The following is a 17,130-nucleotide window of genomic DNA, read 5'->3' as shown; positions in this document are numbered from 1 at the left end:
TGTGAGGAAACTCTTGTGTGTCTTCTCCTTATTTGCTTTTTACAAGATTTCCAAGAATATTGGAATCACTGTCAGCTGCTATTTAACAGACCTGGGTCTTTCCAATACATGAGGTGTGCTTAAAATTGACCTCTTGAAAGAAAAAAATAAGAAAACAAAAAAACAGCATACATGCAGTGAGCGCCAAAAGTATTGGGACAGTGACAAATGCTTTAAGTTGATGGTATTTTCATCCATATGGGGTGAACAATTTAGGAATTACAGCACTTTTTGTACATAGTCCCCAATACATTATTTACCATTCATTTCTATTGGGCACAACATAATCTGAAACACAACCAAAACAAAACAATTTTATAGAGTCAGAAGCTTAATGTAATCATTTTGACCACTTTAATACACAAGTTAATTTGTCTCTACTTTTGGTCCTCTATGTACATAAAGTGCTGTAATTTCTAAATGATTCACCTGATATGGATGAAAATACCCTCAAATTAAAGCTGACAGCCTTCACTTTAGCCTCATAGTCACTGCTCAAAAAAATAAAGGGAACACTAAAATAACACATCCTAGATCTGAATGAATGAAATAATCTTATTAAACACTTTTTTCTTTACATAGTTAAATGTGCTGACAACAAAATCACAAAAATTATCAATGGAAATCAAATTTATCAACCCATGGAGGTCTGGATTTGGAGTCACCCTCACTACAGGCTGATCCAACTTTGATGTAATGTCCTTAAAACAAGTCAAAATGAGGCTCAGTAGTGTGTGTGGCCTCCACGTGCCTGTATGACCTCCCTACAACGCCTGGGCATGCTCCTGATGAGGTGGCGGATGGTCTCCTGAGGGATCTCCTCCCAGACCTGGACTAAAGCATCCTGGATGGAGCGAGACATGATGTCCCAGATGTGCTCAATTGGATTCAGGTCTGGGGAACGGGCGGGCCAGTCCATAGCATCAATGCCTTCCTCTTGCAGGAACTGCTGACACACTCCAGCCACATGAGGTCTAGCATTGTCTTGCATTAGGAGGAACCCAGGGCCAACCGCACCAGCATATGGTCTCACAAGGGGTCTGAGGATCTCATCTCGGTACCTAATGGCAGTCAGGCTACCTCTGGCGAGCACATGGAGGGCTGTGCGCCCCCCCCAAAGAAATGCCACCCCACACCATGACTGACCCACCGCCAAACCGGTCATGCTGGAGGATGTTGCAGTCAGCAGAACGTTCTCCACGGCGTCTCCAGACTCTGTCAAGTCTGTCACATGTGCTCAGTGTGAACCTGCTTTCATCTGTGAAGAGTACAGGGCACCAGTGGCAAATTTGCCAATCTTGGTGTTCTCTGGCAAATGCCAAACGTCCTGCACGGTGTTGGGCTGTAAGCACAACCCCCACCTGTCGACGTCGGGCCCTCATACCACCCTCATGGAGTCTGTTTCTGACCGTTTGAGCAGACACATGCACATTTGTGGCCTGCTGGAGGTCATTTTGCAGGGCTCTGGCAGTGCTCCTCCTGCTCCTCCTTGCACAAAGGCGGAGGTAGCAGTCCTGCTGTTGGGTTGTTGCCCTCCTACGGCCTCCTCCACGTCTCCTGATGTACTGGCCTGTCTCCTGGTAGCGCCTCCATGCTCTGGACACTACGCTGACAGACAAAGCAAACCTTCTTGCCACAGCTCGCATTGATGTGCCATCCTGGATGAGCTGCACTACCCGAGCCACTTGTGTGGGTTGTAGACTCCGTCTCATGCTACCACTAGAGTGAAAGCACCGCCAGCATTCAAAAGTGACCAAAACATCAGTCAGGAAGCATAGGAACTGAGAAGTGGTCTGTGGTCACCACCTGCAAAACCAGTCCTTTATTGGGGGTGTCTTGCTAATTGCCTATAATTTCCACCTGTTGTCTATTCCATTTGTACAACAGCATGTGAAATGTATTGTCAGTCAGTGTTGCTTCCTAAGTGGACAGTTTGATTTCACAGAAGTGTGATTGACTTGGAGTTACATTGTGTTGTTTAAGTGTTCCCTTTATTTTTTTGAGCAGTGTATAATTTCAAATCCAAAGTGCTGGAGTACAGAGCCAAAACAACAAAACATTTCACTGTCCCAATACTTTTTGGAGCACACTGTGTGTGTAAACCAAACACAATGGATATCAACGTAAAGCCGTAGCCAGCGCCTGGAGAATGACTGACCAGCGGTTAACGCTGAAGGTGAAGTTCAAGGACTACCTCTGGAAACACTCACCATCTCTCTCTCTCTTTTCTCTCTAATGCTCTGCCACAGTATCGATTGCCTTAAACTGGGCAGAAAAGCAACATATCGTACAACTCAGTCTCATGTTGCCCTGAAACAGTCTCTCATAGCTCTGGTTCATCGTCAGTCTCATGTAACGCCCTGGACCAGAGCTAATCGGGTACCAGTGTCCAAGAGGTTGCTACAATCACAGCTACATCCTGTAGCGAGTATAACGATACTACGACTGTAGTAGTTTTAGTGACCACTAGATTGCACCATTGTCTTGTATATGGTCAGCCTCTTCAGGAGTACTTAGTTACTTTGCACGCCCAATGCTATATGGCAGAGAAAATTACTTGCTTGCTTTATGTGCATTAATGATGTAACACTGGAATTCCTGACCTGGCGTGGGATCAGAAACCGTTTTACCTGAGAATTCAAACACTTCCGGAAATGTTTCAAATATCTTCGATTTTAGGTGAAAGTCAAAGGAAGCCCATGCAACAAGTGTAGGCTAGTCATTTAAATTGGGCGCGTTTTAAATTATACTTAATATTAATCTCGAGAGAATTTGACGAAGGCTGTGTAGAGAAATACAGTATGCTCTACCCTTTAGCTCAGTTGGTAGAGCATGGCGCTTGCAACGCCAGGGTTGTGGGTTCGTTTCCCACGGGGGGCCAGTATGAAAATGTATGCACTGTAAGTCGCTCTGGATAAGAGCGTCTGCTAAATGACTAAAATGTGAAATGTACAAATTTGATCATTGTACAGTGCCAAATGCGTGGCCTGTCTGGCTGTGCACTGGACGGGAGCTGTCCACTCCGCTGTGGTGCTGAATATAAGAACGTTTGGGACGGCGCGCATCCGGGTGCCACAGCCACTATCATCCCAGAGCAACGCGCAAGAGCTGCGACATGGAGGATAACCATGAGACAGGGCTTAATTTTCATAAAGCGACAGTTTAGAAGGACATTTCTCTGTACCTAGTACGTCTGCAACTTCTAAGAAAACTGTCCAAACACAAGAAAGAACCCGTGAAGCTGCATGGCATTTATGTGTTGATGTATAGCCTATAGGCTACCTACCCACGTGGTGGCGCCCGGAGCACACACAGCATGTTGGATTACTGTGCAGAAGGACATTTCAAATATTCAGCCATTTTTGTATTATTGTAGGCCTATGTAATATATGGCAATATTCTATTATCATTTCCTGAATGGGACATAAACTCCGTCATAGTGAATATTTTACATAAAGAATGGCAGCTAGAATCAATATTCAATATTAATGTTTTACATTGACATTTACATCATTTAGCAGACTCTCTTATCCAGAGCGACTTACAAATTGGTACATTCACCTTATAGCCAGTGGGATAACGACTTTACAATATGTTATTATTATTATTATTTTTTTATTTTTTTTGGGGGGGTAAGGGGGGGTAGAAGGATTACTTTATCCTATCCCAGGTATTCCTTAAAGAGGTGCGGTTTCAAGTGTCTCCGGAAGGTGGTGAGTGACTCCGCTGTCCTGGCGTCGTGAGGGAGCTTGTTCCACCATTGGGGTGCCAGAGCAGCAAACAGTTTTGACTGGGCTGAGCGGGAACTGTGCTTCCGCAGAGGTAAGGGGGCCAGCAGGCCAGAGGTGGATGAACGCAATGCCCTCGTTTGGGTGTAGGGACTGATCAGAGCCTGAAGGTACGGAGGTGCCGTTCCCCTCACAGCTCCGTAGGCAAGCACCATGGTCTTGTAGCAGATGCAAGCTTCAACTGGAAGCCATTGGAGTGTGCGGAGGAGCGGAGTGACGTGAGAGAACTTGGGAAGGTTGAACACCAGACAGGCTGCGGCATTCTGGATGAGTTGTAGGGGTTTAATGGCACAGGCAGGGAGCCCAGCCAACAGTGAGTTGCAGTAATCCAGACGGGAGATGACAAGTGCCTGGATTAGGACCTGTGCCGCTTCCTGTGTAAGGCAGGGTCGTACTCTCCGAATGTTGTAGAGCATGAACCTACAGGATCGGGTCACCGCCTTGATGTTAGCGGAGAACGACAGGGTGTTGTCCAGGGTCACGCCAAGGCTCGTCGCACTCTGGGACGAGGACACAACGGAGTTGTCAACCGTGATGGCGAGATCATGGAACGGGCAGTCCTTCCCCGGGAGGAAGAGCAGCTCCGTCTTGCCGAGGTTCAGCTTGAGGTGGTGATCCGTCATCCACACTGATATGTCTGCCAGACATGCAGAGATGCGATTCGCCACCTGGTTATCAGAAGGGGGAAAGGAGAAGATTAGTTGTGTGTCGTCTGCGTAGCAATGATAGGAGAGGCCATGTGAGGATATTACAGAGCCAAGTGACTTGGTGTATAGCGAGAATAGGAGAGGGCCTAGAACTGATCCCTGGGGGACACCAGTGGTGAGAGCACGTGGTGCGGAGACAGATTCTCGCCACACCACTTGGTAGGAGCGACCGGTCAGGTAGGACGCAATCCAAGAGTGAGCCGCGCCGGAGATGCCCAGCTCGGAGAGGGTGGAGAGGAGAATCTGATGGTTCACAGTATCAAAGGCAGCAGACAGGTCTAGAAGGACATGAGCAGAGGAGAGAGAGTTAGCTTTAGCAGTGCGGAGAGCCTCCGTGACACAGAGAAGAGCAGTCTCAGTTGAATGACCATTCTTGAAACCTGACTGGTTTGGATCAAGAAGGTCATTCTGAGAGAGATAGCAAGCGAGTTGGCTAAAGACGGCACGCTCAAGAGTTTTGGAGAGAAAAGAAAGAAGGGATACTGGTCTGTAATTGTTGACATCAGAGGGATCGAGTTTTGGTTTTTTGAGAAGGGGTGCAACTCTCGCATTCTTGAAGACAGAAGGGACATAGCCAGCGGTCAAGGATGAGTTGATCAGCGAGGTGAGGTAAGGGAGAAGGTCACCGGAGATGGTCTGGAGAAGAGAGGAGGGGATAGGGTCAAGCGGGCAGGTTGTTGGGCGGCCGGCCGTCACAAGTCGCAAGATTTTATCTGGAGAGAGAGGGGAGAAAGAAGTCAAAGCATAGGGTAGGGCAGTGTGAGCAGGACCAGCAGTGTCATTTGACTTAACAAACGAGGATCGGATGTCGTCAACCTTCTTTTCGAAATGGTTGACGAAGTCATCCACAGAGAGGGAGGAGGGGGGGATTCAGCAGGGAGGAGAAGGTGGCAAAGAGCTTCCTAGGGTTAGAGGCAGATGCTTGGAATTTAGAGTGGTAGAAAGTGGCTTTAGCAGCAAAAACAGATGAAGAAAATGTAGAGAGGAGGGAGTGAAAAGATGCCAGGTCCGCAGGGAGTCTAGATTTCCTCAGGAAAGGAACTTATCAAGGCGTCAAGCTCATTGATGAACTCTCCAAGGCAACCTGGAGGGCGTAAATGATAAGGATGTTAAGCTTGAATGGGCTAGTGACTGTGACAGCATGGAATTCAAATGAGGAGATAGACAGATGGGTCAGGGGAGAAAGAGAGAATGTCCACTTGGGAGAGATGAGGATTCCTGTGCCACCACCTCGCTGACCAGATGCTCTCGGGGTATGCAAGAACGAGGAGAGAGCAGTAGGAGTATCAGTGTTTTCTGTGGTAATCCATGTTTCCGTCAGCGCCAAGAAGTTGAGGGACTGGAGGGTAGCATAGGCTGAGATGAACTCTGCCTTGTTGTCCGCAGAACCGCAGTTCCAGAGGCTGCTGGAGACCTGGAACTCCACGTGGGTCGTGCTTGCAGGGACCACCAGGTTAGAGTGGCAGCTGCCACGCGGTGTGAGGCGTTTGTATAGCCTGTGCGGAGAGGAGAGAACAGGGATAGACAGACGAGTAGTTGACAGGCTACAGAAAATGGCTACAATAATGCAAAGGAGATCGGAATGAAATGAACTAAACATCTGGGAAAGCAAGAGAGCAGGGCCTCCTTCACTTACGTTTCACTGAAACACTCAAATATAACTCTCCCCACTTTAGAAATTATAATTGTTGTAAACTACAGCGGTTCAATGTTTTCTAGGAATAGACTAACTTAGTTTATTCAGGAAGCTAACTTGGTACAGTATTCTTCCGTGAAAACCGTCCAGGGCGCCGAATCCTATGACGCCATGTTGGAAAGATTAATGAGACTGGGTAAATGCATACATTTTGAATAAAGCCAAATCCACAAACTAATGGTACTCGAGTTTTAATAATGTCACCCATAGGCCTAATTATATAGTTTTTCATTCTCCAGGGACTCTATATTGCCATAGGCCCATATGAATTGATCAATGGAATTGATCTATGGTGATTAGGGAATTGTAAAGAAACAGTGATACATTAAAACTTAAATATTAGGCTAATAACTTGAGCCTAAACATCTGGAATATTACAGAATATACGTTTATGCCCTTCAGAAAGTCAAGGGTCGATCAGTGTGCCTTGCTGGGAGGGTTTTCCCGCGATCGTGTAGGCCTAGAGACGTCATGATGATGCTCACTCTTATTGGTTAAGGGATTGCCATGTTCTGAATTAGCATAAAGGACGCAACTGGAAAAGGATCCACTTGGGGGTAAGCTGGTGATGCGTCACAGCCCTTTGTGAAAGAGAAGAAAAAAAACTCAAAATATCGACAAACCTGCGAATCAATGCGTACCAATGGCAACGAAACCATTCGTGATCTCAGAACGGAACACAAACGTGCTACAGGTGATTCGAGGCATCAACATTGGAATCGAAGGGGGTCCCAAGTTCCATAAACAACTTATACTAACGTTCCATAGAAACTTGACATGGAGTATTAGCGGTTGAAGTCCTACAACGTGTAGAGAATAGCAGAATATTTCACCACGTCACTTCTCGAGACCATGAAACAGCACCAAATGTGAACGCGGAGGGGTGAAACAAGACCAAGTTGAGGCTGAGAAAACCACCCACCGTCGAAGAAGCCAGCAGCCTCGCGCACGGTCAGGAAATCACAAGGAGAAAAGTTCCAAGCCTGCTGCGCCTTTGTCTTTCGTATCGCGTAAGTGAACTAAGAAACAGCTACATAAATGTACAGGGACAGTATTATCAGTCTTGCTGAGATATCAGAATAGCAGCAGAGAGCAGAGGAAAAGAAAACAACAACTGCCGTTTTGTATTGACAACAACAATAATAGCAGATCATCATGGATACAGGGGGGTCATCCGGGCTGGCCAAATCAGCCGCTGTAAAACTGTCCGAGATGGGAGAAAGAACGAAACAGTTTGGCAACGCAATGAAAGCCCCTGACCATCAAAGACGGATAATTTTAGTGATCGTCTGCGTGGCTCTTCTTCTAGACAATATGCTCTATATGGTTATAGTCCCGATTATTCCCGACTACCTTGCTGATTTAGAGCTTGAGCAAGCAGAGCACATCCACGTAGTTATACATCCCAATTCTTCAATCAACAGCACAATGAGCTCAGCCCAAGCTAAAAGCAACAGGGACAATTTAGACGTCCAAATAGGAGTACTTTTTGCATCGAAGGCTATCTTGCAGCTTTTGGTGAACCCGTTGTCAGGAACTTTCATAGACCGCGTTGGATACGACATTCCACTCCTAATAGGATTAACGGTCATGTTCTTCTCCACATGCATATTTGCTTTCGCTGAGAACTACGCGACGCTGTTTTTTGCCCGTAGTTTGCAAGGTCTGGGTTCAGCTTTCGCGGACACCTCAGGAATTGCCATGATAGCAGATAAATACACCGAAGAATCGGAGAGAAGTAAAGCCCTCGGTATCGCCCTGGCGTTCATCTCTTTCGGGAGCCTGGTAGCGCCTCCCTTCGGGGGTATTCTGTACGAGTTTGCGGGTAAAAGAGTACCGTTTATCGTTCTCGCCGTGGTTTGCCTTATAGACGGGATTCTGCTCTTGACCGTGATCAAGCCGTTCTCGAACAGGACTAGAGACAATATGCCGGTGGGTACCCCCATCTACAAACTAATGGTTGACCCGTACATAGCTGTCGTGGCAGGTGCCCTAACAGTGTGCAATATCCCCCTGGCCTTTCTGGAGCCCACCATAGCCAACTGGATGGAGAGCACCATGCATTCAACTAAGTGGGAAATGGGATTATGTTGGCTGCCTGCTTTCTTCCCACATGTTCTGGGTGTCTACATGACCGTCAAACTGGCTTCTAAATACCCCAACCTGCAGTGGTTCTATGGAGCCTTGGGCATGGTCATTATCGGGGCCAGCTCGTGCACCGTTCCAGCATGCAAAACATTCGGCCAGTTAATCGCCCCGTTATGTGGCATATGTTTCGGCATCGCTCTTGTGGACACTGCCCTGTTGCCAACACTTGCCTTTCTGGTCGATGTGCGTCATGTGTCCGTGTACGGCAGCGTCTACGCTTTAGCTGACATCTCCTATTCTGTCGCGTATGCCATGGGTCCTATCGTGGCGGGGAATATAGTGCACAACTATGGGTTTGTCCAACTCAACCTGGGCATGGGCCTCGTCAATGTCCTGTACGCACCGGCCCTTCTGCTGCTCCGTAACGTGTGCCAAATGAAACCGTCCTACTCCGAGAGAGATAACCTGTTGGTGGACGATGATGAACCAGAGGGTCTGGATGATACCATGAAGATGGAGGAGCGGAGAGGCAAGAAGAAGGGTTATAGTTCGGCAGGGAACTGCTTGCCTGTGGTGGTGGATGAGAATGGAGGGTTCGACCCGTTTAGAGCACAAACACGTGCCTCTTCAATGGAATCCTCTGGTCCAGAGTACAGTTAAAATACTCAGAGTACACTTAGAATATTCTGACTACAGTTAGAATACTGGATCACAACATAGAACTACAGCTAGAATGGAGTACAACTTAGAACGTCCCCGAATACATTCTGAGAGTTCGAGAATTTGGACACATTCCGTTTTAAGAGTTAGGACTTATGGACCTGTCAAACGAGCGTAGACAGTCACTTCACTCTGTAATATACTCATGTGCAACATAGAAATACCCAATCACCTAACCATAATTGTGTGACCCGTTTCCAAAGTTTATTTTATTTCATCGTAATTGAACAAGTCTTCTATGTATGTATTGTTTTTTATGGTCGTCTAAGTGGAGTACTATTGTGAGAGGTCTATCAAATACAGTTGACTATATGTGCATTACTACTGCAGAGTATTGTAAAAAGGTAAATAGATAAATGTATGTACAAGATTATATTGATATAATAAATACACGTCCAACTGCCAAGGCATCAACTAGCCTTTTGTGTAAAAAACAACAACTATTTTTTAGTACTGGCAACCATTGATTGCATTTCTTAATTTCGTTGACATATTGACTATAATTAGTATTTTGTTTTTATTTTGTTTTTATTTTCCATATCTAATATCGAAACGTTGCCTAATTGTGACCTCTGTATTTTTTACATTTATTTTTGTGATGTAGTTTTTTTTCTTCGTAAAATGTAGTGTGTTATAATCAAATGCGTTTGTACATATGTGGATATTTACATAGTAAATGATTAAATTGTATTTGGGCCTATGCATATTTGAGTGTGTGCGTGATGTATGCGTGTATGTTGGAAACGGTTTATTGTCAAAAGGTAATGAAGTGAATATCCGTCATAGCTCATTAACAACTTCCCAAATTGAGCGCATATATGTTAATATATCGATAATAGTTATAATAAAATTGTATATAAATATAACGTGTTTTGTGTATGTCATATTTATTTATAGTGAGATGATAAAATAATCTTTAAATCATACTTGTTATTCAGTTCTGAATCAAACGAAGGGCGTTTGATTAGGTGCGTAATGGTAGCTAGCTAGCAATGTTACCAAATAAACTGGTTGATAGAAATCCTTATGTAGGCCTACACCTAATCCCTATGTTGAAGAGAAGAGATAATCCACAAGACCCCGACGGATCCTGATTGAATCAACAATTTAGTTACAGACATTAGTTAGCAATCTCTGCTACAAACATTACAATTTCTGTGCTTAATTTGGATTTTGGTGTAAACGCTTTGTAGTCAGAGATTTGTGCGAAAATTACAGTTACAGGGGTGGATTGTTATTCAACCCATACTGTAAAGATAATCAACGAATAGTTTGTCCTTTTTAAATGCGGGTATTGAATATGATACTTCAACCAACTGATCGTTTCACTGTGAGGTTTATAGATTACATAATTAATCAAAAGGGCAATTACGCACGAGAGCCAGAGAGAGAGAGTGCGTGTTTTATGGGTGTGTGAGTGAGAGGGGGCAGAGAGAGAGAGAGAGAGAGAGAGAGAGAGAGAGAGAGAGAGAGAGAGAAACAAGAGCATGTGAATGTTATTCTCATTATTTAAGAATGACTTAGTTCATATAACGTCATGTAAACGTTTACTTGGTGGTGCGTAAAGTCATGGTGCAACTAGCTGGCGCTCAGCGCTGTCCATGGTTCTGAAAGTTGACCCTTGCGCTGTGTAAACTCGCAGCAGACGCCCCACAAGGAGAACGGTTCTAACGAAATTGTTCTCTCGACAACCAAGTGTAGGTAGTCAAGCTATTCGTTGATTTTCAGCTCTCAAACTCAGAAAAAGCCCGGTTTTTCCCCTGACACACTCTAAACTCAACAATAAAGTCATACCGGCTAACGCGGATTGTAGCTACTACTATCTCAATATCATTTTCATACTTTGTCAGAGGTGGGCAGGGGGGGAAGCAAGCCAAGCTGTCAAATAATATGTTCCACGAATAGATTTCGATGGGAGGAGTTTGCTGCCTGCGGGGTAGGTAGAGACAGACAAACACCTAGAGCATCTTTACTAAGCAAGCGCGCTTTAAAAGTCAAAGCCTTGCAATGGGTGTGAGCTAGGAGTGGATATCATGGCGAGTGAGACAGAATGGGGAACGAACATTCGTTCGCGTCAAAGGATTTAGTTATATCATGTGAGTTATATGTACGGACGCGGGACACTATGTAATCTTGTTGCAAACCTTTTCGACCTCTCGAGGAGTGAAGGAAGGCATCCATTGCTCAGGTAAGCGGAAATCTTTTCCCTTATCCTCATTATTCACAAATATGTCTAGTTCAGCAAGTTAACAGGTGCATTATTTGCTTAGTTTGGATGACTTGGAAGGAAACAGCTCCTCGATTAATACTTGTGGAAAGATTGTGATGGTTGTTATGTATCTATAATCTATCTATGCTGAATACAATAATATATTCTATTTAACACTAATGCATACCATATCGACACCTGGTGATACGATTTTGGTTTTTAAATCTAATTTATAATAGAACTCGACAGTGACAGTTATAAAGCAGCAATCCTCAGAGTCGATTTTTAAAGTAATACTCCTTCCCTTTCTTTTGAATGATTTGGATGTACCGGCTTCATGCAGAAGACTGAACTTCAACCAACTCTTGTGAGTTTGAATTCCTCCTGACCGATTCTGTCTGGATAACAACATGCCTATCCTGGAGAGAGAGCCGCCGAAAGGCCGCAGGGAAAGCTATGTATGAAACTCTTACGTTGTATATATGTATATATAATCGATATATTAATAATCTATATACAGTAAATAATGTAGGCCGATACATTATAATTGTTTAAAACACTGAGTGTAATGAATTGTTTAATAAGGATTGTGTCTGGCTGTAACTTTCTATCAACTATTTCTAAAACAAATCTTTGCTTTATCTATGCGGGTATATTATGAGAATGTCTGCATTATCTGCCTATAAGGTGAATTATAATAGGCCTATGTTATTCAGGGAGTCGCAACAGTGAGTAGCAATAACTGAATCGATAGTCATTTATTGGTGGATAATTTGCAGAATCTAGAATCCCGTTGCTTGCTTTACTTATTTCACTCAGTTCACATTGTTGCTGTTTTATCACATTGTTGCTTGTGACTGACAAAGTAGCGTTGGTGATTATGGAATTCGTTTCTTACCTTGACATTTACCACAGTCCTTTTTGTAACCTAAATTGTTTTCCAAAGTATGTATTTATTGTTACAAATTTGCTTCTTACTTGTTCTATTTCTAAACAAATTGTATTGAGAAGGGATTTTCATAAGTGTATTGCAGAACCAACGCACTGACTATCAATAGAAAAAGTATGCAGCAACAAGCTTGAAAGCCATTGCAAATGTGACAGAGACAGGCGCTGTCCATGGGACTGAAAAAAACATAGGTGCTGAAACGCGAATGTTTCTGCTGTGTCCTTGTACTGACCGCTAGGGGAAAAACGAGAGAATTGGAAGGCTTTTATTACACTGGTATGATCAAACCCGGGGAATTAAAATACACTCTCAGACTTGATATAATGCAAATGTATGATCTAAAACAGAGCTCTGGAAGCCGTGATACTTGCGGCCAAATTCTAGTTCTCTAAAGTCTAAACTTTTATCATGTAAAAGCAAATTTATCGAAGCTTTTTTGTAGGAAGATACACACATTCTGCAAATTGTAAACAATACCGAGAAGTAATCCGGGAAGTCAAACGTCTCTCTACAATTCACGTTTCTGTTGCCAGAGCACTTAACTATATGCTACTAGAATTTACACAGCACCATTGGTTTAGGTTACGGCGAATATGAACGAAGCACAAGCCCGTGGTGTGACACTTCAATTGTCCACTGGAGATCAATTAATTAAATACAATTGAACTCAGAACGATACGATTCGAATTGATCTCCCCCAAGAGTGGCCATTCGCTTGGGGCTAATTCCAGGGTAAAATATCGCCAACCTATGCATTCAATCATACCTGTTTCACATTTGATTTACACACTAATCAATTAGGGTTCCTCAAGGGTCCTTTGGGAACGGTGATGTTTCTATGTGGAACCATACTGACCCAAATAATCCCTTTGAGCCCTTCAATGGTTCTTTGCAGTTCAGAAAAGGGTTCTTTCCTATTTTAGTAATAAATAAAACGTAGGGGCGGCGGTTCATTAGAATATTTTGGGGCGTGGTTTGCACACAGCTCTTTTTGTGCAACTGTGAATGAAAGTGTCACTCCAGTTTATCTAATCTGTTGTGTTTTGCTATTAATGTTACGTATGACTATACTGTATGGTTCTACATAGAACCTTTGAGATTGAACAAATTATTTAGAGAGCCATTCTCCATAAAGGTTATATAAAGAACCGTAGAAAATGGTTCCATATAGCCCCAAAAAGGGTTGTAACCAGAGCGGAACCCTTATTAGGTGTTATATAGAACCTTTTTTTAATGGATTTTTATAGAACCTTAGAAAAGGGTTCTTGATAACACCATACAGGTTCCATTTAGAACTTTATGAGCATGGTTCTTTGTAGAACCTTCAAAAAAAGGTTCCATATAGCACCTAAAAGGGTTCCACTGTGGTTACAAGCCAAATAACCCTTATTTGGCACCATTCTCACAAGTTACACTGGCCAGAATGACAGAATGGATTAAAACATATCAGGCCAAATTGTGACAAATAATTAGTCAACACTCAACACACTTACTCCTACTCCGTATACAGTACTTTTCATTAGCATTTTACTAAATATAAAATAACCATAGCTGTTTCGATCAAAAGGATCATTTTCGTATCCCACAGGGCGCTGTAAAATTCATTCTCAACTTGGCTTCAAGCAGTTCGAATGAATAATTCACTCAGGTTCTAAGAATACAAGCTTTAAAGAGAAACTTCAGGAAGCAAATTAGGGATTTTAATGCTCAGACGAATGAATAAATGCCTACAGGCTGGAAAACAGCTTCCTTATAATGATTAACACATTTTGTCCTTTTGGGTGCAGCCTCAATGAGTCAATATTTATCCCAATCCAACCATTACAGAGGGACTGATTGATTGATTGATCTCCACAACGTTAGGTCCTGTCCAAGGTGCCTGTCCCACCACTGAAGCAGACCCTGGACATGTACCTGAGCTGTATGAAACACCTGGTGAAGGAGGAACAATATCGGAAGACTAAAGCCATCGTGGAGAAGTTTGGAGAGCCAGGCGGCACTGGAGAGCTGCTGCAGAAGAAACTACTGGAGAGGAGCGACAAGACATACAACTGGGTAAACTCCCTCCCTCTCTCACTGGGTAAACTCCCTCCCTCCCTCCCTCACTCAGACAAACATTGTGTCCCAAATGGTACCCTATTGCCTATATAGTGCAAGGGCTCTGGTCAAAGGTAGTGTGCACTGTAGGGAATAAGGTGTCATTTGGGAGGCAGACAAGACCCTCTAGTAACTGTAAACATTCAAATACATTCTGTTAACCACTATGGGAGTGTGATCCTTGTTAGGTTTCTATTGTTTTTGAAACAGAAGTCAGACTTGGTGTGGGATGGGATGCCGGTTTACCTTTTAGCTCCCACATGTGTAAAGCATGCAAAGTAGCATACCCTTATACTTCTACACTCTTAGAATAAAGGTGCTATCTATAATGTTTTGGTTGCAGATAGTACCCTTTTGGTTCCAGGTAGAACCCTTTTGGGTTCCATGTACAGTGCCTAAAGAAAGTATTCACATCCCTTGACTTTTTCCACATTTTGTTATGTTACAGGCTGAATTGAACATTGATTTAGATTTTATGTCACTAACCTATACACAATACCCCATAATGTCAAAGTGGAATTATGTTTTTCCAAATGTTTCCAAATTAATTAAAAATGAAAATTCTGAAATGTCTTGAGTCAATAAGTATTCAACCCCTTTGCTATGGCAAGCCTAAATAAGTTCAGGAGTGAAGATTTGCTTAAAAAGTCACATAATAAGTTGCAGGACAATAATAGTGTTTAACATGATGTTTGAATGTCTACCTCATCTCTGTTCCCCACACATACAATTATCTGTAATGTCCCTCAGTCGAGCAGTGAATTTAAAACACAGATTCAACCACAAAGACCAGGGAGGTTTTACAATGCCTCGCAGAGACGGGTAAAAAAAAGAAGAAAAAAATGCAGACAATGTATTACACTTTGGATGGTGTATCAATACACCCAGTCACTACAACAATACAGTCGTCCTTCCTAACTCAGTTGCCGAAGAGGAAGGAAACCACTCAGGATAACAGCTGTGAGTCTTTCTGGGTAAGTCTCTAAGAGCTTTCCACACCTGGATTGTGCAACATTTGCCAATTTATTATTTTCAGTAGAAGTAAAAAATGTAACTCGGCCACTCAGGAACATTCACTGTCTTCTTGGTAAGCAACTCTGGTGTAGATTTGGCCTTGTTTTAGGGTATTATCCTGCTGAAAAGTGAAATAATCTCCTGGTGGAAAGCAGACTGAACCAGGTTTTCCTCTAGGATTTTGCCTTTGCTTAGCTCCATTCAGTTTATTTTTTATCCTGAAAAACTCCCCAGTCCTTAATGACTACAAACATACCCATAACATGATGCAGCCACCACTTTGCTTGAAAATATGGAGAGTGGTACTCAGTAATGTGTTGTATTAGATTTGCCCCAAACATAACACTTTGTATTCAGGACAAAAAGTGAATTGCTTTGCCACATTTTTTTCAGTATTACTTTCGTGCCTTGTTGCAAACAGGATGCATGTTTTGGAATATTTTATTCTCTACAGGCTTCCTTCTTTTCACTCTGTCAATTAGGTTAGTATTGTGGAGTAACTACAATGTTGTTGATCCATCCTCAGTTGTCTCCTATCACAGCCATTAAACTCTGTAACTGTTTTAAAGTCACCATTGGCCTCATGGTGAAATCCACTGTCAAAGGTGCTTCTACAAAGTATTGACTCAGGAGTGTGAATACGTATGTAAATTAGATATTTCTGTATTTCATTTTCTATACATTTGCTAAAATTTCAAAAAACATGTTTTCACTTTGTCGTTAGAAAAAAATCAATGTAATCCATTTGGAATTCAGGCTGTAACACAACAAAATGTGGAATAAGTCAAGGGGTATGAATTCTTTCTGAAGGCACTGTAGAACCCTTTCTACTGAGTGTTCTACATGGAACCCAAAAGGGTTCTACATGGAACCAAAATGTGTTTTACCTGGAACCAAAAAGTGTTTTCCTATGGGGACAGCCAAATAACCCTTTTGGAACCCTTTTTTCTAAGAGTGTACAGTATACTTCGACATCACTTAAGGGTGATACATTGTAGACCACAAGTAGAAGTAAACATGACCTAAAGGTGTGATACATCAGGAGTGTGTCGATAATGGAAAGCTAAACAATCTCCTTTGATAACCCATTGGAGACCTGTCCATAAAGACTGTAGAGTCTCCACACTGTGATCGAAGACACTATCAACTCCATAAATGGCCCAATATACTTGGACCATCAATAACAGCTGGCAACGGAAGGAGGAAAGAACTAAAGCTGTAGCCATAGATCTATCAGATCTGCCACTTGGTGTCTGCAGGACCGATCCATCACTGGCCACTTAGATGATCAGTCAGTCCTGAATTAAAGTAGCTTTCTGATATCTATCAAACTCCCACTCCTCCGCCACAGCCTCTCTCCTCCTCTCCTCCTCTAGTCCTTTTGTCCTCTCTTTCTCTCTGTTATCTATCAAACTCCCACTCCTCCTGCTGCAGCCTCTCCCCTCCTCCCCTCCCCTCCTCTCCATCTTGCTATGATACACAGTGCCCTCATGATATTGATGGCTTCTCACACTGATGCCCATGAGATTGCCTTCTAAGAACACGTTTTCAGTATTGTGTTTGAAGCCTGTTCAACGAAGCCACAGTTTAAAAACATGCAGGAGAAGTTGTTGGCACCTTGCCAACATGGATGGACAAAGTGGAGTGTCTGTTCTCTCTCTCTCTCTATCTCTCTCTCTCTCTCTCTCTCTCTCTCTCTCTCTCTCTCTCTCTCTCTCTCCTCTCTCTTGCTCTCTCTTGCTCTCTCTCTCTCTCTCTCTCTCTCTCTCTCTCTCTCTCTCTCTCTCTCTCTCTCTCTCTCTCTCTCTCTCTCTCTCTCTCTC

At 43.3% G+C, this 17,130-nt stretch overlaps 2 protein-coding genes across 3 annotated transcripts in view; both read left to right on the top strand.

Annotated features, from left to right (window-relative positions):
* The first annotated feature begins 6,788 nt into the window (after positions 1–6,788).
* LOC121576458 (probable vesicular acetylcholine transporter-B) lies at positions 6,789–9,879 on the top strand. The gene has a single exon (XM_041889620.1). The coding sequence runs from the start codon at positions 7,386–7,388 to the stop codon at positions 8,976–8,978; it is 1,593 nt and encodes a 530-aa protein (XP_041745554.1). The 5' UTR covers positions 6,789–7,385; the 3' UTR covers positions 8,979–9,879.
* A 1,047-nt stretch (positions 9,880–10,926) lies between these two features.
* Positions 10,927–17,130, top strand: part of LOC121576447 (choline O-acetyltransferase) — a 28,555-nt gene continuing 22,351 nt past the window's right edge. Inside the window, exons 1-3 of one of the 2 annotated variants that reach the window (XM_041889599.2) lie at positions 10,927–11,226; positions 11,591–11,705; positions 14,060–14,251. In XM_041889599.2, the coding sequence (XP_041745533.2) occupies positions 11,658–11,705; positions 14,060–14,251 (240 nt within the window). In that variant the 5' untranslated portion in view covers positions 10,927–11,226; positions 11,591–11,657. Of the gene's footprint in view, positions 11,227–11,590; positions 11,706–14,059; positions 14,277–17,130 lie in introns of those variants that run through there. The other variant, XM_041889607.2, reaches the window with a different exon arrangement.

The sequence above is a fragment of the Coregonus clupeaformis genome, chromosome 1 (genome assembly GCF_020615455.1).
Source record: "Coregonus clupeaformis isolate EN_2021a chromosome 1, ASM2061545v1, whole genome shotgun sequence".
In the NCBI taxonomy this organism is placed as follows: domain Eukaryota; kingdom Metazoa; phylum Chordata; class Actinopteri; order Salmoniformes; family Salmonidae; genus Coregonus; species Coregonus clupeaformis.
Note: the sequence above shows the minus strand (reverse complement) of the source record. Positions and strands in the feature narration are given on the sequence as shown.